This window comes from Oncorhynchus keta, chromosome 15 (assembly GCF_023373465.1).
Source record: "Oncorhynchus keta strain PuntledgeMale-10-30-2019 chromosome 15, Oket_V2, whole genome shotgun sequence".
Taxonomy (NCBI): Eukaryota; Metazoa; Chordata; class Actinopteri; order Salmoniformes; family Salmonidae; genus Oncorhynchus; species Oncorhynchus keta.
This window is the reverse complement of record NC_068435.1, coordinates 19,404,227-19,429,608: the sequence shown is the minus strand read 5'-3', so window position 1 is coordinate 19,429,608 and position 25,382 is coordinate 19,404,227. Positions and strand designations below refer to the sequence as shown.

At 42.6% G+C, this 25,382-nt stretch overlaps 1 protein-coding gene across 1 annotated transcript in view; it reads left to right on the top strand.

Annotated features, from left to right (window-relative positions):
- Positions 1 to 25,034, top strand: part of LOC118375248 (chloride channel protein 2-like) — a 118,754-nt gene extending 93,720 nt beyond the window's left edge. Inside the window, 11 exon segments of the mRNA XM_052463588.1 lie at positions 55 to 124; positions 203 to 313; positions 5,878 to 6,091; positions 6,239 to 6,372; positions 6,687 to 6,946; positions 13,633 to 13,845; positions 13,973 to 14,038; positions 18,437 to 18,475; positions 18,937 to 19,041; positions 20,583 to 20,669; positions 21,155 to 25,034. Of these exon segments, the coding sequence (XP_052319548.1) occupies positions 55 to 124; positions 203 to 313; positions 5,878 to 6,091; positions 6,239 to 6,372; positions 6,687 to 6,946; positions 13,633 to 13,845; positions 13,973 to 14,038; positions 18,437 to 18,475; positions 18,937 to 19,041; positions 20,583 to 20,669; positions 21,155 to 21,658 (1,803 nt within the window). The 3' untranslated portion in view covers positions 21,659 to 25,034.
- The last annotated feature ends 348 nt before the right edge of the window (positions 25,035 to 25,382 follow it).

Below are 25,382 nucleotides of genomic sequence, written 5' to 3'. Positions count from 1 at the left end.
TCTGTGTTTATTTTCAGTTTCCTCTTGTACACTTCTGACTTTCTTTCTCTCTAGTTCTGGATGTCTGCAGTAGCTACCACCATGCCTGTACCATGTGGGGCCTTCATGCCAGTTTTCCTCATTGGTAAGTAACTTGCTGTGTGTGAGAACTTGTAAAAAAACACCTGCATGTTTACAAACAATATATTTGTGTGATGTGCAGGTGCAGCATTTGGGCGTCTGGTAGGCGAGACCATGGCAGTCATGTTCCCTGATGGCATCCATGCAGATGGCAGTGTCTATCCCATAGTGCCTGGTGGCTATGCTGTTGTGGGTGAGTAATGGGTGTCTCCGTATCACACTTCACCAGTTGCATTAAAAATAATGCCTTTTCTTAACCTTTAGGCTCCATTACGGCTCTAACGTGTCTGCTTATCACTGAAACCAAACGTGAGACTGAGCTTCTCCATAGGCTCCATCTTGACTCTCTGTTCTCTGAAGTGATCGAAACTACAGGCTGGTGTGATGCCCAAGCTATTTTCAATTGTGCCATCTTATTGAATGTGACTGATGAATTAATTCTGCTACGATAGAGAAGTCAGCAGGTTTTGGGGTGTAATAAAAACAAATGTGGTCCTCATTGATTTTCTTGTTTAGTGGGCCATGAGCGGTACATGACCTTGAACAATTCATTAAACATTTGACCTGAAATACTTGTTGGCTAAATGTGACTATTGAATTCACAAATCACTAGCTTGTGTTTTCATTTGTTGTGTTGTTTAGAACAGTGAACATAACAAATACACATTAAAACATCTGAGGGATAGGCTTCCCGTCAACGGGTCCGTTCTAAATCCTGCAGCTCCTTGTCACAATTGCTGATTCTAGAGAAACAACAAATGTCGGTACATATGAGAGTCTTATATCGGCTGAAAGCTTAAATTCTTGTTTATATAACTGCACTGTCCAATTTACAGTAGCTATTACTGCGAAAAACTGCCATGCTATTGTTTGTGGAGAGCTCCTAACAACGAAACACTTTTCACAGCGATAGGTTTGATTAAATTCACATCTGAAGGTGAAATGGGTACTTACATTCTGAAATCTTACTCTGATTTATCATCCAAAGTGTCCCAGAGATAATATGAAGTGTCCTTTTGTTAGATAAAATCCTTTTTCATATCCTAAAAAGGTCCATATAGCATGCACGATCGAATTTGTATTTCCACTCGTTCAATTTGCAAAGAAAGGAATCTGTGAAAATCTAACCCTAAACGTTGTTTCAACCAGTCAAATCACGTTCATATTTATTCCTCAGAGATCCTAGAACATAACCAGACTTCACTATATGATTAGGGGTGTAGTATATCTTATAGGACACCAAATTTGGTCAAAGAGCGACGCCTTCATGGCACGCTGATGACGCGGGCGGTTTTCACTTGATCGACTGTAACTGTCAAATAAGCACCAATCGGGGTCAAACAAAGCTAGCTAGATAGCCAATGAGCTGGGCTTTACGGGAGTATCCGGAAACCCCGTATCTGTCGCAAAGTGTAGCTGCTAACCTTGTACGACAGCCAGCCTTTTCCTTTTGGACGAAAATTAAGAATATGGAGAGTTATGAAGTTATGAAAACTGGGTGTTTTGCAAATGTTGAACTTATAATATGGCTACTAATACTGGAAAAGCTCAATCAAAGTCCAAGTGGATAAAAAGCGTCTGCTAAATGGCATATATTAAGTACACAGATTTGACGATATTCTTGCAGAAAAATGTAATGTGAATGTAAATGTCTTCTTCACGATTTGCCCAAATGTACCTGCCTGACTTCACACTAAATGTCATGTAGTGTGCTCATACTTCAAGTTCTGTTTGCACAGACACTGCTACCATCTTGTGGACACCAGCATAATTACAACCAGAGTGATGGCTAGGTGTGGGAACTTTGTTGCATTTCAAAGATGGTGGAAGAGAAAAAAAAGTTATCTTTGTATTTTCTTCTACCAGAGCTATTATTTTACATTCTACATTCAATTCACTTTTCCACAAACATCAAAGTAGTTCTGTCGAGGTAGGTTCCTTGTCAATCATTTGCTTATTGGTGAAATCAGCAATCACAATATCTTTAAGTAAATCAATCATTAATTTATATATATATATATATTAATTAATTTATTTATGCAATTGCAGACAGAAGTTGACAACGGGAACATAGCAGTCATGTTTCCGAGTAAGTTTGCTCCCCACCTAAGGGCACAACTGATTTTATACATGTGATCACTCCCTAGTGATATGATCACCTACATCAATGTAGGTGTGTACCAATAAGTTGAGGTTATTTTATAAGGCAACCTAGTACAGTAGCTTCTCTGAATTTATTAGCATTGTCCACTGTCACACAAGATCAAAATGTCAAAACCAGACAGTGGTTCTGTCTCTTTATCTAGTTTTGGTCAGACTCAAACCTAGACAGCAAGCACACTCTCACAGCAGCCAGGGCTTAACCACAAAGACTAATATAGATAGCTTGTGCAACGTATAGTGAGTTTAGACACATAGCAACAGTATCTTATTATAAGGCCTACAGCAAAACATATGAATCTTAAGGTCCCCTTAATCAATAATGGGGAGTGTCTTTAAGACCCACCACCTACAGTTCTTTTCAAATGGTACCAAGAATATGAAAATCCTTGAGCTACAGGCAGTTAGATTTGGGTATGTCAGTTTAGGCGAAAATTGGAGAAAAAAAATGACTAGCCTATTCAACCTCTCTCTCGTATCGTCTAAGATCCCCACAGATTGGATAGCTCTTCAAAGGGGGAGGCACTCTAGACCCAAACTGTTATAGACCTAAATCCATCCTGCCCTGTCTTTCTAAAATCTTCTAAAGCCAAGTTAATAAACAGATCACCGACCATTTCGAATCCCAACGTACATTCTCCACTATGCAATCTGGTTTCCGAGCTGGTCATGGGTGCACCTCAGCAATGCTCAAGGTCAGAAACGATATCATAACAGCCATCAATAAAAGACAGTACTGTGCAGCCGTCTTCATCAACCTGGCCAAGGCTTTCGACTCAATCACCGCATTCTTATGGGCAGACTCAAAGACTCAAATGACTGCCTCGCTTGGTTCACCAACTACTTATCAGAAAGAGTTCAGTGTGTCAAATCGGAGGGCCTGTTGTCCCGACCTCTGGCAGTCTCTATGAGGGTGCCAGAGGGTTCAATTCTCGGGCCGACTCTCTTCTCTGAATTTATCAATGATGTCGCTCTTGCTGCTGGTGATTCTCTGATCCACCTCTACGCAGACGACACCCTTCTGTATACATCTGGCCCTTCTTTGAACACTGTGCTAACAAACATCAAAACAAGCTTCAACGCCATACAACACTCCTTCCGTGGCCTCCAACTTCTTTTAAATGCTAGTAAAACTAAGTGCATGCTCTTCAACTGATTTCTGCCCGCACCCTCCCGCCCGACTTGCATCACTGCTCTGGATGGTTCTGACCTATATGTGGACAACTACAAATACCTAGGTGTCTGGTTAGACTGTAAACTCTCCTTCCAGACTCACATTAAGCATCTCCAATCCAAAATTAAATGTAGAATCAGCTTCCTATTTCACAACAAAACCTCCTTCACTCATGCTGCCAAATAAACCCCCGTAAAACTGACTATCCTACCGATCCTTGACTTCAGCAATGTCATTTACAAAATAGCCTTCAACCCTCTACTCAGCAAACTGGATGTAGTCTATCACAGTGCCATCCGTTTGATCACCAAAGCCCCATATACTACCCACCGCTGCGACCTGTATGCTCTCGTTGGCTGGCCCTCACTACATATCCGTCGCCAAACCCATTGGCTCCAGGTCATCTATAAGTCTTTGCTAGGTAAAGCCCCGCCATATCTCAGCTCACTGGTCACCATAGCAACACCCATCCCTAGCACGCACTCCAGCAGGTATATTGCACTGGTCATCCCCAAAGCCAACCATTCCTTTGGCCGCCTTTCCTTCCAGTTCTCTGCTGACAATGGCTGGAACGAATTGCAAAAATCTCTGAAGCTGGAGTCTTATATCTCCCTCTAACTTTAAGCATCTGCTGTCAGAGCAGCTTACCGATCACTGTTCCTGTACACAGCCAATCTGTAAATAGCATTCCCAACTACCTCATCCCCATATTATTACTTACCCTCTTGCACCCCAGTATCTCTACCTGCACATCTATCACTCCAGTATTATGCTAAATTGTAATTATCCTGTAGCTTATTTATTGCCTACCTCCCTAATCTTCTACATTTTGCACACACTGTACATAGATGTTTCTATTTTTCTTTTATTTAGTGTTATTGACTGTACGTTTGTTTATGTGTTGTTTTTGTCGCACTGCTTTGCTTTACCTTGGCCAGGTCGCAGTTGTAAATGAGAACATGTTCTCAACTGGGCCTACCTGGTTAAATCAATCAAATAAAAAAATGGGAACAGGATGCAGCTCAATTTCAAATCTCATCGCAAAGGGTCTTAATACTTATGTAAATAAGGTATTTCTGTTTTATTTTTTTAATACATTTGCAAAAGATTTATAAAAACGTGTTTTCTTTTTGTCATTATGGGGTCGTTTGTATAGATTGCTGAAGATTTATTTTTATTTAATCCGTTGAAAACACAGGATTGCATCGAGGCACGGATCTGGGGAGGGGTACCAAAACATTTCTTAAATGGAAGAAGTTTGGAACCACCAAGGCTCTTCCTAGAGCTGGCCGCCCGGCCAAACTGAGCAATCAGGGGAGAATGGCCTTGATCAAGGAGGTGACCAAGAACCCGATGGTCACTCTGACAGAGCTCTAGAGTTCCTCTATGGAGATGGGAGAAACTTCCAAAAGGACAACCATCTCTGCAGCACTCCACCTATCAGTCCTTTATGGTAGAGTGGCAAGACGGAAGCCACTCCTCAGTAAAAGGCACATGACAGCCTGGTTGGAGTTTGCCAAAAGGCACCTATAGACTCTCAGATCATGAGAAACAAGATTCTCTGGTCTGATGAAACCAAGATTGAACTCTTTGGCCTGAATGCCAAGTGTCACAGCTGGAGGAAACCTGGCACCATCCCTGCGGTGAAGCATGGTGGTGCCAGCATCACGCTATGGGATGTTTTTCAGCGGCAGGGACTGGGAGACTAGTCAGGATCGAGGCAAAGATGAACTGAGCAAAGTACAGAGAGATCCTTGATTAAAACCTGATCCAGAGCGCTTAGGACCTCAGACAGGACAACGACCCTAGGCACATAGCCATGACAATGCAGGAGTGGCTTCGGGACAAGTCTCTGAATATCCTGGAGTGGCCCAGTCAGAGCCCGGACTTGAACCCGATCGAACATCTCTGGAGAGACCTGAAAATAGCTGTGCAGCAACACTCCCCATCCAACCTGACAGAGCTTGAGAGGATCTGCAGAGAAAAATGGAAGGAAATCCCCAAATACAGGGGTGCCAAGCTTGTAGCGTCATACCCAAGAAGACTCAATGCTGTCATCACTGCCAAAGGTGCTTCAACAAAGTACGGAGTAAAGGGTCTGAATACTTACTTAAATGTGATATTTCAGTTGTTTTATTTGCCTATAAATGTGCAAAAATGTCAAAACTATTTTTGCTTTGTCATTATGGGGTATTGTGTATAGATTGATGAGGGGAGAAAACTATTTAATCAATTTTAGAATAAGGCTATAACATTACAAAATGTGGAAAATGTCAAGGGGTCTGAACTTTCCGAATACACTGTATGTCTAGGGAGGCTGTGGAAAGCAAAAAGATAAATGTCGCTTTCCACCACATTAGACGATAAAATCCATATTCATTTTCATCATTATCATCCAGACTCTCTGTATCCCTCCTCCCCAGGTGCGGCAGCGTTGTCGGGGGCTGTGACTCACACAGTGTCGACGGCAGTCATCGTGTTTGAGCTGACGGGTCAGATCAGCCACATCCTGCCGGTGATGATAGCTGTGATCCTGGCCAACGCCGTAGCCCAGTCCCTCCAGCCCTCGCTGTATGACTCTATCATCAGGATCAAGAAACTACCCTACCTCCCTGAGCTTGGTATGGGGCACCATGAGTGAGTCTCTGTCCATCTGTTCGTGTCTCAATCTCCCTCACTTTATTTTATACTCCCTATATTCTCTTTGTTCTCTTTTTTTTCCAACTTTCTTCCGGACATTTCATTCTTACCCTACTCCCCTCTTCTCCTCCTCTCCTCCTTCAGGAAGTATAACGTCCGTGTGGAGGACATCATGGTTAGAGACGTGCGTTACATCACTCTCTCCTCCTCCTATCGAGATGTACAGGAGGTCCTGCTGATTGGACAGCTCAAAACACTGGCCCTGGTCGAGTCCACGGGTAAGGATGTGTGTATAGTCTGCTATAATTTCAAGATGCATCCTTCCTCCATTACACATAGTCATTCTCTACTGCTTTCCTTTTTCTCTCCCACGTCTTCCAGCTTTTTGACTTTCTGTCCTATTCCATCTCTTCTGTACTCTGCTTTAGTACTCTCCCTTACTGTTTCCTCTTTTTCCCCCCTTTCCCCGGTCTTCTCTCCCTTATTATCCTTTGCTATTTTCTCTCCCATTTTCCTCTCTCTTTCTTTTCCCCTCTTTATCATCCTATCCCTCTCTCCCCTCCCTCTCTCCCTCTTTCTCTCTGTCCTCCAGATTCTATGATCCTGTTGGGTTCTATAGAGCGCTCTCAGCTCCAGTCACTCCTGTCCCTCCAGCTGGGTCCATCGCGCAGGCTAGACCACCTCCGGAGGCACGCCAAGGACAATGACACACATACACTGGACACACACACACACCTGTCCAACCTGGGCACCATGGACAATCCCCTAAGACCACCCTGCACACACACACATTCCAACAGCACCAGTAACAGCGCACGCCATGGGGTCCGCTTCGTGGTGAGTGTAGCGGAGGTGAGTCGGACTCACGCTCGCGTGATGAGGTAGCACTGCCTGCGACTTAAAGTCACTGTCATCCTCGAGGGTGGAGGGGTAGGTAGGGAAGCTATGTTTAAAGTTCATTACACATAATGTGTGGATAGGTGTTGGGACTTACATTGGTTGCAGTAAATGTGTGAGTTAAGTAAGTGTTTTACAGTGTATTACAGAGTGTGGGCTGGTTTGGTATGTTTGGTAAAGGACATCTGTGAAGGTTGTCTGATTTCAGAATGAAATCAAATCAAATGTTATTGGTCACATACACATATTTAGCAGATGTTATTGCAGGTGTAGTGAAATGTTTGTGTTCCTAGCTCCAACAGTGCAGTGATATTTAACAATTCACAATAATACACACAAATCTACAAGTAAAAGAATGGAATTAAGAAATATATAAATATTAGGACGAGCAATGTCGGAGAGGCATTGACTAAAATACAGTAGAGTAGAATAAGGTATATACATATGAGATGAGTAAAGAAGTATGTGAACATTATTAAAGTGACTAGTGTTCCATTATTAAAGTGGCCAGTGATTCCACGTCTATGTATATAGGGCAGCAGCCACTAAGGTCAGGGTTGAGTAACCGGGTTGGTAGCCAGCTAGTGGTGGCTATTTAACAGTTTGATGGCCTTGATATAGAAGCTGTTATTCAGTCTCTCAGTTCCAACTTTGATGCATCTGTACTGACCTCGCTTTCTGGTTGATAACGGGGTGAACAGGCTGTGGCTTGGGTGTGTGATGTCCTTGATCTTTTTGGCCTTCCTGTGACATTGGGTGCTGTAGGTGTCCTGGAAGGCAGGCAGTGTGCCCTCTGTGATGCGTTGGGCAGACTGCACCACCCTCTTGAGAGCCCTGCGGTTGCGGGTGGTGCAGTTGCCGTACCAGGCGGTGATACAGCCCGACAGGAGGCTCTCAATTGTGCATCTGTAAAAGTTTGTGAGGGTCTTAGGGGCCTCCTGAGGTTGAAGAGACACTGTTGCACCTTCTTCACCACACTCTGTGTGGATGGACCATTTCAGATTGTCAGTGATGTGTACGCCGAGGAACTTGAAGCTTTTCACCTTCTCCACTGCTGTCCCTTCGATATTGATAGAGGTGTGCTCCCTCTGCTGTTTCTTGAAGTCCACGATCAGCTCTTTAATTTTGTTGACATTGAGGGAGAGGTTATTTTCCTGGAACCACTCCACTAGGGCCCTTACCTCCTCCCTGTAGGCTGTCTCGTCATTGTTGTTATTCAGGCCTACTACTGTTGTGTAGTTTGCAAACTTGATGATTGAGTTGGAGGCGTGTTTGACCACGCAGTCATGGGTGAACAGGGAGTACAGGAGGGGGCTGAGCACTCACCCTTGTGGGACCCCTGTGTTGAGGATAAGCGGGAACAGTGAGTACAGGAGGGAGCCGAGCACTCACCCTTGTGGGACCCCTGTGTTGAGGATCAGCGGGGTGGAGATGTTGTTTCCTACCTTCAGCCCGTCAGGAACTCCAGGAGCCAGTTGCACAGGGCGTAGTTCAGCCCCAAGGTCCCGAGCTTAATGATGAGCTTGGAGAGTACTATGGTGTTGAAGGCTGAGTTATAGTCAATGACCAGCACTCTTACATAGGTATTCCTCTTGTCCAGATGGGATAGGGAAGTGTGCAGTGCAATGGCATCTTCTGTTTCTCTATTGGGGCGGTAAGCAAATTGAAGTGGGTCTAGGGTGTCAGGGAAGGTGGAGGTGATCCTTAACTAGCCTCTCAAAGCACTTCATGATGACAGTTCAAACCCCCGAGCTGACAAGGTACAGATCTGTCGTTCTGCCCCTGAACAGGCAGTTAACCCACTGTTAACCCACTAGGCTGTCATTGAAAATAAGAATTTGTTCTTAACTGACTTGCCTGGTTAAATAAAGGTTAAAAAAAAAAAATGTAAAAGTGAGTGCTACGAGGCGATAGTCATTTAGTTCAGTTACCTTTGTTCTTTTTTTACCCCCTTTTTCTCCCCAATTTTGTGGTATCTAATTGGTAGTTTCAGTCTTATCTCATATCTGAAACTCCCGTACGGACTCGGGAGAGGCGACAGTAGAGAGTTGTGCGTCCTCTGAAACACAACCCAACCAAGCCACACTGCTTCTTGACAATGACCACTTAACCTGGAAGCTAGCCGCACCAATGTGTCAGAGGAAACACTGTACACCTGGTGACCTTGTCAGCGTGCACTGTGCCCGGCCTGTCACAGGAGTCGCTAGTGCACGATGGGACAAGGACATCCCTGCCGGCTAAACCCTCCCCTCACCCGGACGACGGGGAGTCAATTGTGCGCCACCCCAGGGGTCTCCCGGTCGCGGCCGGCTGTGACAGAGCCTGGACTCGAACCCAGCATCTCTAGTGACACAGCTAGCACTGCGATGCAGTGCCTTAGACCACCGTGCCATTCAGGTGGACATCTTGAAGCAAGTGGGGACAGCAGACTGGGATCACGTTGGCCACAGAGAACGAGAGCCCACATTCCTTGGGGGAGGGCCGCATTGGTGGCACCGTGTTATCCTTAAAGCAGACAAAGAAGATGTTTGGCTTGTCCGGGAGCAAGACTTCGGTGTCCACAATGTGGATGGTTTTCCCTTTGTAATCCGTGATTGCCTGTAGGCCCTGCAGCATACGTCTCATGTCTGAGCTGTTGAATTGTGACTTCACTTTGTCTCTGTGCTGACGTTTTGCCATATTCCCAGTAATCTTGCCATGGTTAAATGCGATGGTTTGCGCTTTCAGTTTTGTGTGAATGCTGCCATCTATCTATCCATGGTTTCTGGTTTGGGTATGTTTTAATAATCACAGTTGGAACAACTTCCCCTATACACTTCCTCATGAACTCAGTCACCATGTCCGTGTATACATCAATGTTATTCTCAGAGGCTACCCGGAACATATCCCAGTCTGTGATATCAAAACAATCTTGAAGCATGGATTCTGATTGGTCAGACTAGCGTTGAGAAGACCTTAGCATGGGTACTTCCTGTTTGAGTTTCTGCCTATAGGAAGGGAGGAGCAAAATGGAGTTGTGATCTGATTTGCAGAGAGGGAGGGCTTGCGAGGCCTTGTAGGCATCTCAAAAGGGGGAGTAGCAATGGTCAAGTGTTTTTCCAGAGTGAGTACAACAGTCAATGTGTTGATAGAATTTTGATAGCGTTTTCCTCAAATTTTCTTTGTTAAAATCGACATGAACAATAAATGCGGCCTCAGGATATGTCGTTTCCAGTTCGCATAAAGTCGAGTGTAGTTCCTTGATGACCGTTGTGGTATCGGCTTGAGGGGGAATATGAACGGCTGTGACTATAACCGAAGAGAATTCTCTTTGATTGTGAGGTATTCTAGGTTGGGTGAACAAAAGGACTTGAGTTTCTGTGTGTTATCACAATCACACAATCAAATCAAATCAACGTTTATTTGTCACTTGTGCAGTAGACCTTACAGCTTACTTACAGGCTCTAACCAATAGTGCAAAAAAGGTATTAGGTGAACAATAGGTAGGTAAAGAAATAAAACAACAGTAAAAAGACAGCGAAAAACACTGACTGCACATTAGCGAGTAATATACTCGGAATAACTCTTTTCTGCCGGCGCCGTCTTGGAGCGGCCTCTGGGATAATTTCAATTGCCCTGGGGGTTATGAACAAAGGATCCAAATCAGGAAAGTAGTATTCCTGGTTGTAATACTGGTGAGTTACCGCTGCTCTGATATCCAAAAGTTATTTTCGGCTATATGTAATAACACAAACTTCTGGGTTAATAATGTCAGAAATAACACACAAAAAAAGAATATACTGCAAGTTGCTTAGGAGCTTGAAGCAGAGCTGCCATGTCTGGCCGCGCCATCTTACTTCAGCATGCCTTCTACTCTATAGAGTACCTCTAACCACTGTGTACCTGTGCTTTGTGTGTGCTTACGTCTGTGCCTGTACGTGTGCGTGCTTGCGTGTGTTTACTCATGTATCATGTGTAGAGCTGTGGGGTTCATGACTGCCGGTCTCATGGTAATTGACTGATATTTAACCAACACATTTAGCATCTCCAGGCCTCCACAAATACAAGCCGCTGATGCGTGCCTTTGGAACATCTACATTCATCTACATTTTTTAAAAGTATAATAAATCAATTTAATATAGCCTACGCCATCACAATAAATCAATTTAATATAGCCTACGCCATCACAATAAATCCATTTAATATAGCCTACGCCATCACAATAAATCAATTTAATATAGCCTACGCCATCACAATAAATCAATTTAATATAGCCTACGCCATCACAATAAATACATTTATTATAGCCTACGCCATCACAATAAATCAATTTATTATAGCCTACGCCATCACAATAAATCAATTTATTATAGCCTACGCCATCACAATAAATCAATTTAATATAGCCTACGCCATCACAATAAATCAATTTATTATAGCCTACGCCATCACAATAAATCAATTTAATATAGCCTACGCCATCACAATAAATCAATTTATTATAGCCTACGCCATCACAATAAATCAATTTAATATAGCCTACGCCATCACAATAAATCAATTTAATATAGCCTACGCCATCACAATAAATCCATTTATTATAGCCTACGCCATCACAATAAATCAATTTAATATAGCCTACGCCATCACAATAAATCAATTTATTATAGCCTACGCCATCACAATAAATCAATTTAATATAGCCTACGCCATCACAATAAATCAATTTATTATAGCCTACGCCATCACAATAAATCCATTTAATATAGCCTACGCCATCACAATAAATCAATTTAATATAGCCTACACCATCACAATAAATCCATTTAATATAGCCTACGCCATCACAATAAATCAATTTAATATAGCCTACGCCATCACAATAAATCAATTTATTATAGCCTACGCCATCACAATAAATCCATTTAATATAGCCTACGCCATCACAATAAATCCATTTAATATAGCCTACACCATCACAATAAATCAATTTTAATATAGCCTACGCCATCACAATAAATCCATTATTTATTTTTGGCAGGTCTAAAGAAACATTACGATATGAAGAAAATGTATTTCAGAAGATCAGAATATGAGTTGGCCTACTATATGTTATCTTGCTGTGGGCCATGCCATAGGCTGTAGGCTTGTTCATTTATCAAACAACATATGCTAATAGTAAGAATAATATAATTGAACTTTGAATAAAATAGAAAGGATATTTTTCCCATTCCGGAGCGAGTGTATTTGAAGTGGCTATATGTTGAGCATAAAAGTGTTCATTTGAAACTGGTCCTATATGCTTGATTTAGAGTAATTTGGCAACTTTAGTTGTAAATGATACAAACCATAGAATGTCTTAGAAGTCAAAACATATGGGCTGCATGATGCGACTATAGGCTACTGATGATTAGAGAAAGTCACATAAAAAGTTTGCGCTTTGTTCCTTGCCTCAGGCTGCACACACTGTTCTCTCATCAAGTGATCATATTTTCACCCATCAGACTGTTCTCAATTTGACTTTGTATGTCAAATTTGTTTGGATTTAGAATGGTGTATTTAACAAATGGAATAGGAGCAGGGGAAAAGTACATGTCATCTGTATGCACTCAAATAGCAAATAGGCTCCGCAGTTGGTTTTTCAATCATGCCAGGTAGGGTACTCCGGTCTTATGATGGAGCATGTGCTTAATATTAGCAGCTGAGAAATAAATATAGTGGCAGCTGAGAAACAAATATAGTAGCAGCTGAGAAATAAATATAGTAGCAGCTGAGAAATAAATATAGTAGCAGCTGAGAAATAAATATAGTAGCAGCTGAGAAATAAATATAGTAGCAGCTGAGAAATAAATATAGTAGCAGCTGAGAAATAAATATAGTAGCAGCTGAGAAATAAATATAGTAGCAGCTGAGAAATAAATATAGTAGCAGCTGAGAAATAAATAGTGTGAGGTGTGTGTGTGGGTCTTACCTCTGCAGCAGACATGAAGGAGTCGTTGGAGGCGGTGCTGTTGAAGTCTTTGAGACAGGACACATCATCCAGATCATCTCTATAAAACACACAATTTTTATCTGAAACAAAACATCAAAAGTTTATTGGTTGCGTACACAGGTTTAGTATATGTTATAGTGAGTGCAGCAAAAGGCTTACGTTACTAGCTCCTAACAAAGGATAATGTCAAACAAGTACACACAATTAAAAATACAATAATCTAGAAATGTCAGAACAAATCCAATAACCAACCCAAAATGTACTGTAACAGTAATCCAAATGCATTATATATATATATATTGCATATAGAATATAGAAATGTCTGGGCTTATAAGAACACTTACTTCAGTGAGGTGAGTTCTAAAAGCATGATACAATTTGGTGATAAGTGTTTGATGTGATTTTAGATTGCATTTGCATCGATGTCAGAGTAGTTTGAGGGACAATACAGTGCTGAGTACCAGACCATTAGGACCTGATGGAGGGACAGTAGAGCCCTGAGTACCAGACCATTAGGACCTGATGGTCATTAGCCAGTTGGGTGAGTGCATAAGAGGAGATTACCGTGACTCAACGGTCACGTGGAATTTGATTGTGGTCTTGACTCATGAATGCCGCTGTGGCGGTAATACGGTAACCGCAACAGCCCTAATCATGTCTCTCTATCTAGATCTCAACAGAGGAGTCCTCCTTCAGCCAAGCTGTGTCCATCTCTCAGCTGCCACTCAAGTCGGCTATGAAAACTGTCCCTACTACTCACAACACAGAGGCAACCAACAGTATGCACACTCTCTCAATTAATAGAGACACGCTGACTCCGTCTCCTCTCTCAGGCTCTCAGCAGACCCTCTCCTGTGGTGACCCTGAAAGAGAGCTACTCGAGGTGTGTGTGCGTGCGTGTCTATTCTTGTATCCTCATATGCTACCTCAACCTCTACTTTCTCCTCAGAGAATCTTAATGTTGTCCTAACATTGTGCTAATGATGTGTTTGCTACTCCCTGACTGTAAGAGCCTGGCAGAGCTGGAGGCTCCTGAAAGCAGGGGGCCCAAACGCGTCAAGATCTCCATGGCGGCGGTAAGACTGCCACCCTTCTTAGAGACAGTTGCTAAGTAACCGTTGCCTAGCGACCTAGCATTGAGCAAGTGACCGATCCAAATCATTTTGAGTACTTCTACCAACCCAAAATATACTGTAGCTTCATAACACTTGAGAGAGGGAGAGACAGACGGAGAGACAGAGAGAGAGGGAATGAGTAATGAAGGGAGAGATTGGTGTCGGAAAGGAGAGAAAGCGAGGGAGAGAAGGAGAGTTGACCGAACCTGAGTTGAAACCGGAGTCATTTTAGTGATTCATCTGATTATTTAGCCAAAAAGCTCAATCAACAGTGAGTAGTTACAGGGGCAGAAGCATGCACTTCTAAATGTGGTTATGTGTTAGGTGTTGTTGTTTGTTATGTGTTAATTTTTCATTGTCGTATGCAGTGGTGGTATGTTAGTTAAGAAAATATTGTATATTTGTGCGTGTGCTGGTTCTGCATGTATGTATGCTGGTGTAACTTAGATATAGTTAGAGGATGCAACATTGTATCTGTCCCATTTGTGGTGTCTGTGAGAGCATGGGCAGTGCAATTGAAGTCATCTCCAAAGAGCTCGCCCGCTTGTTGTCCTGGCCATTCCTATGGGGAAATTAATGGGGAAAGAATGGGGTTTTATGATATACGCCGAAAAGAAGGCCTGAGGTTAACACAGGCTTAGGAGATCTTATACGTTTGGTTATCAAATTTTATTAGTCACATGCTCTGAATACAACAGGTGTAGGTAGACCTTACAGTGAAATGCTTACTTACGAGGCCCTAACCGACAGTGCAGTTAAAAAAAATATGGATAAAAGTAAGTTGGAAGTTTACATACACCTTAGCCAAATACATTTAAACTCAGTTTTTGACAATTCCTGACATTTAATCCTAGTAAAAATTCCCTTCGGTCAGTTAGGATCACCACTTTATTTTTACATTGTGAAATGTCAGAAGAATAGTAGAGAGAATGATTTATTTCAGCTTTTATTTCTTTCATCACATTCCCAGTGGGTCAGAAGTTTACATCCACTCAATTAGTATTTGGTAGCATTGCCTTTAAATTGTTTAACTTGGGTCAAACGTTTCGGGTAGCCTTCCACAATTTTCCCACAATAAGTTGGGTAAATTTTGGCCCATTCCTCCTGACAGAGCTGGTGTAACGGAGTCAGGTTTGTAGGCCTCCTTGCTCGCACACACTTTTTCAGTTCTGCCCACAATTTTTCTAAAGGATTGAGGTCAGGGCTTTGTGATGGCCCTCCAATACATTACATTTATATTTAAGTAATTTAGCAGACGCTCTTATCCAGAGCGACTTACAAATTGGTGCATTCACCTTATAACATCCAGTGGAACAGTCACTTTACAATAGTGCATCTAAATCTTAAGAGGGGGGTGAGAAGGATTACTTATCCTATCCTAGGTATTCCTTAAAGAGGTGGGGTTTCAGGTGTCTCCGGAAGGTGGTGATTGACTCCGCTGTCCTGGCGTCGTGAGGGGGTTTGTTCCACCATTGGGGGGCCAGAGCAGCGAACAGTTTTGACTGGGCTGAGCGGGAACTGTACTTCCTCAGTGGTAGGGAGGCGAGCAGGCCAGAGGTGGATGAACGCAGTGCCCTTGTTTGGGTGTAGGGCCTGATCAGAGCCTGGAGGTACTGAGGTGCCGATCCCCTCACAGCTCCGTAGGCAAGCACCATGGTCTTGTAGCGGATGCGAGCTTCAACTGGAAGCCAGTGGAGAGAGCGGAGGAGCGGGGTGACGTGGGAGAACTTGGGAAGGTTGAACACCAGACAGGCTGCGGCGTTCTGGATGAGTTGTAGGGGTTTAATGGCACAGGCAGGGAGCCCAGCCAACAGCGAGTTGCAGTAATCCAGACGGGAGATGACAAGTGCCTGGATTAGGACCTGCGCCGCTTCCTGTGTGAGGCAGGGTCTTACTCTGCGGATGTTGTAGAGCATGAACCTACAGGAACGGGCCACCGCCTTGATGTTAGTTGAGAACGACAGGGTGTTGTCCAGGATCACGCCAAGGTTCTTAGCGCTCTGGGAGGAGGACACAATGGAGTTGTCAACCGTGATGGCGAGATCATGGAACGGGCAGTCCTTCCCCTTGACTTCCCCTTGACTTTGTTGTCCTTAATCCATTTTGCCACAACTTTGGAAGTATGCTTGGGGTCATTATTTGGAAGACCCATTTGCGACAAAGCTTTAACTTCCTGACTGATGTCTTGAGATGTTGCTTCAATATATTCACATACTTTTCCATCCTCATGATGCCCTCTATTTTGTGAAGTGCGCCAGTCCCTCCTGCAGTAAATGACCCCCACAACATGATGCTGCCACCCCCGTGCTTCACAGGTGTGATGGTGTTTTTCGGCTTGCAAGCATCCCCCTTTTTCCTCCAAAAATAACAATGGTCATTATGGCCAAATAGTTCTATTTTTGTTTCATCAGACTTGAGGACATTTCTCCAAAAAGTACAGTCTTTGTCCCCATGTGCAGTTGCAAACCGTAGTCTGGCTTTTTTATGGCAGTTTTGGAGCAGTGTCTTCTTCCTTGTTGAACGGCCTTTCAAGTTATGTCGATATATGACTCGTTTTACTTTGGATATAGATACTTTTGTACCTGTTTCCTCCAGCATCTTCACAAGGTATATTGCTGTTGTTCTGGGATCGATTTTCACTTTTCACACCAAAGTACGTTCATCTCTAGGAGACAGAACGTGTCTCCTTCCTGAGCGGTATGACAGCTGCGTGGTCCCATGGTGTTTATACTTGCGTACTATTGTTTGTACAGATGAACGTGGTACCTTCAGGCGTTTGGAAATTGCTCCCAAGGATGAACCAGACTTGTGGAGGTCTACAATATTTTTTCTGAGGTCTTGGCTGATTTCTTTTGATTTTCCCATGATGTCAAGCAAAGAGGCACTGAGTTTGAAGGTAGGCCTTGAAATACATCCACAGGTACACCTCCAATTGACTCAAATTATGTCTATTAGCCTATCAGAAGCTTCTAAAGCCATGACATCATTTTCTGGAATTTTCCAAGCTGTTTAAAGGCACAGTCAACTTAGTGTATGTAAACTTCTGACCCACTGGAATTGTGATACAGTGAATTATAAGTTAAATAATTTGTCTGTAAACTATTGTTGGGAAAAATACTTGTATCATGCACAAAGTAGATGTCCAACTGACTTGCCAAAACTATAACAAGAAATTTGTGGAGTGGTTGATAAACAAGTTTTAATGACTCCAACCTAAGTGTAGTACACTATACCGCCTGGTATAGAGGTCCTGGATGGCAGGAGGCTTGGCCCCAGTGATGTACTAGGCCGTTTGTACTACCCTCTGTAGTGCCTTGCGGTCGGAGGCCGAGCAGTTGCCATACCAGGCAGTGATGCAACCTCTCGATGGTGCAGCTGTAGAACCTTTTGAGTGTCTGAGGACCCATGCCCAGGACCCTAATCCTCCTGAGGGGGATTAGGTTTTGTCGTGCCCGCTTCACGACTGTCATGGTGTGCTTGGACCATGTTAGTTTGTTGTTGATGTGGACAACAAGGACCTTGAAGCTCTCAACCTGCTCTACTGCAGCCCCGTCGATGAGAATGGGGGCGTGCCCGGGTCCTCTTTTTTCTATGAGATAATATCACTCAGTTAACATGACGTTTAGGAATTATGAAGCCTTTATGTGCTTGTCTTGATTACATAAATGCAAATTCACAAAAAGTGATGTTAGCTGAGGAAGATTATCTCATAGAACAAAACGTATAAGATCTCTTAAGCCTGTGTTTACCACAGACCTGATTTTCAGCATTTATTTTAAAAATAATACAAAAATAAAAATAATAATTTCCTCATAGGCTTTGGCCAACGAGCCATGGCAGAGTTAGCCTCCGTTCGTGCCTACAAAAAGATGCCATAACTATTGCTCTCTATTTTTGAAGTAGTCCATTTTCTTCTTCTACTACTTCTATTAGTTTTTTGTTGTTGTATTTATTAGGTATCCCCATTAGCTGTTGCCAAGGCAGCAGCTACTCTTCCTGGTGTCCAAACACAGTAAGGCACTTACATTACATATAAAACAAAGATAAACAGTACATCCTACTTGGTAAACAAACTGAAAGGGTGCATAATGCTCCCTCGAGTGTGTTGTTTGAACAGGTAAAAAAACAAGGTTGGCGATTTACTGCATCCTGCAGTTATGGAATGTTTTATCACATGTATAATTCATTGGCTGATCCCTCCTGTGGACCTGGATGGAATTATGTGATTCTTCTGGAAGTCCCACCCAGTTGACTACTTAAACAGGGTGAAAGTACTCAATGGCGGTGCCCATGCTAAAACTAGCTTTTGGGCAGTAGAATCCTCTCTGGGGTGTAACCACTGTCTCTCTTTGTTTTCAGGAGTCTCCTGAAGTCGAGGATGACATGACCACAAACGAAGTAAGACTGAACACTAGTTGATTAACTGTCAATAACTTTAAAATGTAGTGATTGGTTGTATGAGTTTTTAGACGGTCATCATTAAGGGATTTTGTCAACAAGGCAGCGTGGTGTATTGTCCAGAGTCATACAAGATCTCTTTTCCATCAAATAAATGTTAGAATTTTCTGACACATTTTCATTGGGAAGGCAGATAAAACATATTTGATCCAAAGCGATCCCTTTAGCATGGGAAAACACAGAAACCGACTAATTACTACACATTTTATTTATCACCTTTGTCTTGAGCCCACTTCACTGTCGGACACAGAGGGGCACAATGGCTCATGCCCGGCAGGCAACCCGGTTCAAAAAATTGAATGTAATTAAGTTTCAGCCGGTGCAAAACATTCCAACACGGGCGCCCGGCGAAGTTAATCTAACCCACTCATTGGTTGAGAGTTCTGAATCCCCTACCACAGATAGCGGAGTGGGAGGAGCAACAGTTGGACGAGCCAGTGGATTTCAACAACTGCAAGATTGACCCAGCCCCTTTTCAGCTGGTGGAGCGGACGTCTCTGCATAAGGTGTGTCATCATCAGTTCACCTGTCAATCAACCCTTATCAATCTGCACAACCAACCTAGCTGTCATCTGTTATTTTTGGAGGAACTCTTTAGTTTATAATGCTTAAGTGTATCCACTGGATAAGTGTCTGCTAAATGACTCAAATCTAATACCAGGCAACAAGTAAATTGTTAATTGACGTCCCTTTAAATTGATGGGGTTGGTGACAGAAATGTGATGGCACGCAGCTCCACTAGACCAGAGCCTTCCATTACAAATAGAAGGCTCTGCACTAGACTGACATTTTTTGAATAGTCCATTTGTTCTCATTGACATTTTAATGGATGTCATCTATTGCTCTCTCTCTCTCGTTCTCTCTTTCTCTCCATACCCCCATATTAATGTAGCTACCATGTAGACTGCCGTTCAAAAGTTTGGGGTCACTTAGAAATGTCCTTGTTTTTGAAAGAAAAGCCATTTTCTTTGTTCCAATGGCACGTTGTGTTAGCTAATCCAAGTTGATCATTTTTTAAGGCTAATTGATCATTAGAAAAACCTTTTGCAATTATGTTAGCACAACTGAAAACTGTTGTTCTGATTAAGGAAGCAATAAATCTGTCCTTCTTTAGACTAGTTGAGTATCTGGAGCATCAGCATTTGTGGGTTCGATTACAGGCTCAAAATGTCCAGAAACAAAGATCTTTCTTCTGAAACTCTTCAGTCTATTCTTGTTCTGAGAAATGAGGGTATTCCATGCGAGAAATTGCCAATAAACTGAAGATCTCGTACAATGCTGTGTACTACTTTCACAGAACAGCGCAAACTGGCATTAACCAAAAAAAGAGGAGTGGGAGGCCCCGGTGCACAACTGAGCAAGAGGACAAGTACATTAGCGTGTCTAGTTTGAGAAACAGACGCCTCACAAGTCCTCAACTGGCAGCTTCATTAAATACTACCCACAAAACACCAGTCTCAATGTCCATAGTGAAGCGGCAACTCCGGGATGCTGGCCTTCTAGACAGAGTTCGTCTGTCCAGTGTCTGTGTTATTTTGCCCATCTTTTCTTTTTATTGGCCAGTCTGAGATATGGCCTTTTCTTTGCAACTCTGCCTAGAAGGCCAGCATCCCAGAGTCGCCTCCTCACTTCACTAAACTTGGATTAGCTAACACAATGTGCCTTTGGAACACAGGAGTGATGGTTGCTGACAATGGGCATCTACGCCTATGCAGATATTCCATAAAAAAAATCTGCCTTTTCTAGCTACAATAATAATTTACAACATTAGCGATGTCTACACTGTATTTCTGATCAATTTGATGTTATTGTAATGAACAAAAAACGTGCTTTTCTTTCAAAAACATTACTAAGTGACCACAAACTTTTGAACGGCAGTGTAAATACAGCACTTAGATTTTATAGGCCATTTAATCTAAAGTGGGACCTTCCTTTCTCTTCCCTATCTCCTTTGTTTTATCCCTCTATCTGGTCATGTTGTTCCTTCTAATCTGCTCTACCCTCTCTGTCTCGTGCTCTCTCTCTCCTTCTCCTTCTCTTTCTTCAGACTCACACCATATTCTCTTTGCTGGGGCTGGACCATGCCTATGTGACCAGTACTGGACGACTGGTGGGAGTCGTCTCCCTTAGGGAGGTGGGTGTTCCTGTGCACTAGAACTCTGATGTCACTGTGATGTCATGTAGTTTGATTAGTTTCTATTTTCACACTGTTGTCATCATGCTATGAGTGATTGAGGGCAGTTCATCTTAAAATCCCAACAAGCACATCACAGGAAACCTTCCTGTTTACTTTGGCTGTGATTGTGTTTGAATATTGTCATCACCTTAGATCAGTTCTAAGGACAATATTGCGCTTCATGAATCAGCAGTAACCTCAGGCTAATCAATTTGCTCATTACAGAAATTGCTGCAGATTAAGGTTGCCTTGGCAACAATCCTGTAAATTTGAAGATCTAATCAAAAGTGTAATATGAATCACATTGTTTACTCCAAAATGACTCCACAATGTTCCATCCTCTCTCTCCACTCTTCTTTCAACCCTCTCCCTCAACTTTTGCCATCCTTGCTCCTTATTTTATTCCTCCATCTCTACCTCTCCTCTCTCTGTCCAATATCTAGCTTCGTAAGGCCATAGAAGGCTCAGTGACCGTGACAGGAGTGAAAGTTCGCCCCCCACTGGCCAGTTTCCGTGACAGCGGCAATAACACCACCAACGTTTCGGAGGTGACAGAGCTACACAAGCTTTGGAACCGCCACAGAGGCCTCTCGTTACCACGGGACCCCACCCCGCCTGACATGGAGGACCAATTGAACGATATGTATGAGGAGAGTCCTGTCCACTTCACACAGGACCAATCAGATTTGGAGTTTGAAACCAGCCCCGCTGACAATACCGACCTGCCATCGGAATTGGTTCTTCAGGAAAGCCTCTCACTAACGGAGGACCAAACAGAAGAGTTTATCTTAGAGTGCAGCCCTTCCCACACTGACGAATCAGAGCTAGCCTGTGATTTTGACCACCCCCACCTCCCTGAGACTTATCAATCGGAGCCGGCGAAGGAACTTGGAACCCCGCCCGAGAACATACAGCAAATGGACCAATCAGAACTGCAGTGTGAGTGAAGTACCACTGAGGACCAATCGGAATGACAGAAGGGGTGACGGACGATTCAATGGTTTGTTGAGGATTCTACAACCTTACAGGTCATTTTCACCTCAATCTCCAAGCTGGATGTCTGTGTCCACGATGTATTGGTGTGTGTTTGGGTGGACGTGTTTAGAGACCAGAAGTCCTCACAACAATAGTAAACGAACGAAAATATGACCAACTGGGGACATTTTGTTAGTCCCCACAAGGTCAAGTGCTATTTCTACAGGGTTTAGGATTGTTAGAATTGCCCATGCAGCCATCTGGTATTGACACTACTTTACCCCAAATGAGTGAGAGAGAGGGTGAGAAGGAACAACATGACCAGACAAAGGGATAGAGAGAGGGTGAGAAGGAACAACATGACCAGACAAAGGGATAGAGAGAGGGAAGAGAAAGGAGTGTCCCACTTTGGATTAAATGGCCTATAAAATCTAAGTGCTGTATTTACATGGTAGCTACATTCATATCTGAGGAAAGGACTTTAAAGTGGGATGGAAAAGGGATATTTAAGACAAAATGTTAAGTAACCACCTTAAGGCAGCTGAGAAAAGACTAATACATTGGCATCGCTCAGTCATAAAATGCACAGGTTTAAGAACATTTGTAAAGATCATTGTAATTAACATGCATTTAACTCAAAGTACATGTAGCCTTGTCTGGCGTTAAGGTCGTAGGACAGAAGTTAGAGAGTTTCTTGTAACAGTGTTTTGGTCACAGTACATTTTGTATCATTACGTTCCTAGCGATAGGTAATGATTTTTCACACATCATTGTTCCTACTGTACAATATGTCTCTGGAATGATTTTAGTGTTAATGACAGGAAAGTTTGGTTATGTGGAGAGACAACAGTGAAACTCAGAATACATCGAAGTTAAGCACACACACACTCTCACGTAGTAATACATATTTGTTCACCAACATACAAAATAATATTCCTAAGACATAGCGCGCACACACACTGAAAATGATTTATACAGTCTGCCTGGCATCACAACCATTTTAGAAATATGTACTACCAACTTAGAAGCACAGTCATAACTCTCCACGTCTGCAGATAAGCAATAAAAGCCTTGGTTGAAAGATTAAACTGTGTGTGACTGTTCTCCACTGTCATTCAAGACGCATGTTAAATCATTAAATCACTTGACAATAGAATTAAAATGTATTATGGCTCAAAACTATGTAAAACTATGCTATCACAACTGGTACATTTTCATCTTAAAGAATAATCAGCTGTGCAATAATTTGTCTTCAGATAGAATGTGAAGTAGTGCTCGCCATGTAAAATATGTAAAAATAGTTTAATGTAGAGTAATAAGCTAATTAACAGAACATCTAGTTAAGCAATAAGTCCGACGTTTCTCTCTTTATATTGCCCCGGCCTGTATATGCGTTGTACATATGAAAATAGATTGACGGAAATCTACGCACACTCTTGTGCATAGGAGAATATGCATTTGAGATTAACAGCCATTGTTATTTTTCAGAGAACATGACAATTTGTTTTTTGTACATCAGTGATGGATTAAATTAACAAAACTTTGAGATGTAACTCTGTTCTGTGTGTTGGGCAAATGATCAAAGAGTGAAAATCTTTTATTTAATTTTTTAATCATGTTTATTTATCCAGGACAAACCCCATGACATGACTTCACAGCATGGTCTAACAATCCATAGAGAACCAATGAAATAAAACTTCACAGAAGTATTCAAAACCTTTCTCAGTAATCCAGTTTCAACACTCAAATACATAGTAACATTGGCAAAGATTGTGAGAAAGTGAGACAAAGGGAAGGAAGGATAATAAGTAAAGGCCAGACATCACTAAATTACATAGTGTCTTCAAGCTCTGTCAAGTTGGTTGTTGATCATTCCTAGGGCAGCCATTTTTAAGTCTTGCCATGGATTTTCTCAGGAACATTCAATTCCAGTATATATTTGGCATTATGTTTTAAGTTATTGTCCTGCTGAAAGGTGAATTTGTGTCTGTTGGAAATCAGACAACCAGGTTTTCCTCTAGGATTTTGCCTGTGCTTAGCTCTATTCTGTTTTTTTTTATCCTAAAAAAAACCTCCCTAGTCCTTGCTGATGACAAGCATACCCTTAACATGACACAGCCACAACCATGCTTGAAAATACTCAGTAATGTGCATTTGTATTCAGGACATAAAGTACATTTTTTGGCAGTTTTACTTTACTGCCGTATTACAAACAAGATGTTTCGGAATATTTGAGGATGGATCAACTATATTTGTAACTACAATATTGTTGATCCATCCTCAGTTTTCTCCTTTCACAACCATTAAACTTATGGTAGAATCCCTGAGCACTTTCCTTCCTCTCCGGCAACGGAGTTAAGGACACGTATCTTTGTAGTGACTGGGTGTATTGATACACCATCCAAAGAGTAATTAAAAACTTCACCATGCTCAAAGGGATATTCAATGTCTGCTTTTTTATTTTTACCCATCTACCAATAGCGGCCTTTCTTTGTGAAGCATTGGAACACCTCTTTTGTCTTTGTGGTTGAATCTGCTTTTGAAATTCACTGCTCGACTGAGGGACCTTACAATTCATTTTATGCGTGGGGTACAGAGATGAGGTGGTCATTCAAAGCATGTTAAACACTTATTGCACATAGAGTCCATGCAATTTGTGACTTTAGTAGATTTTTACTCCAGATTTGTACTCCTTGACTCAAGACATTTCAGCTTCTCATTTTTTATTAATTAAAAAAATATATATATACAAATATAATTCCACTTTGACATTATGGGGTAATGTGTGTAGGCCAGTGACACACAATCTCTATTTAATCCATTTTAAATTCAGGCTGTAACAACACAATCTAGAATAAGTCAAGGGGTGTGAATAACTTCTGAAGGAAGTGTTTCTAAGAGTTGACAGACTATCCAAGGTGTACACCTACAAGATGAAACATCACATTTAAATGCTTTCCACCGTAGCTTCTGAATGGAACGAAGCCACGCCTGACGAGCCTCTGTCGGAGAGCCACTCTCTACCCTGAAACACACTCCTATCCTCTTCTTCCTCTCTAAGAAACTCAGAGTGAGAGGTTGAATAGCAGGAGTCAAACCTAGCTAGCCCGGTCACCCACTGGAGTAGGCGGGTTGTTCTGAGATGTAGGCCTATCACAGTGCAGGCTAATCCTCACCATCCACTAGGGAATGGGCTAGCCCGGTCACCCCCTGGAGTAGGCGGGTTGTTCTGAGATGTGGGCCTATCACAGTGCAGGCTGTTTCTGCTAGAACTTCAAAGCTGTCTGTCTTGGCCTGGAATGGCACTCGGGGCTCGTGGTTGGACGTTGAAGTCTGAGGGAGAATCAAAGTGTCAGAACACCTGGAGATGGATGAGGCGAGAGAGATGGAGGGATGAGGCGAGAGAGATGGAGGGATGAGGCGAGAGAGATGGAGGGATGAGGCGAGAGAGATGGAGGGATGAGGGGAGGGTGAGTAACAGGGAAAGAAAGAAGAGAGATATTGGGGCATAGCACAGTCTAGGTGGCACTGATGACTGAAAACACAATGAGTATGACAAAGGTAAGGAATATTGGGTGATGTGTACTGTATGCATGTGTTTACCTGAGCTGTGGGTAGAGAGTGTGTTTCTATTGTTCTGGAGGAACTCCTAGTCATCGTCTTTCTGGTCATCAGCCACAGAGGTCCAGGTTTTCA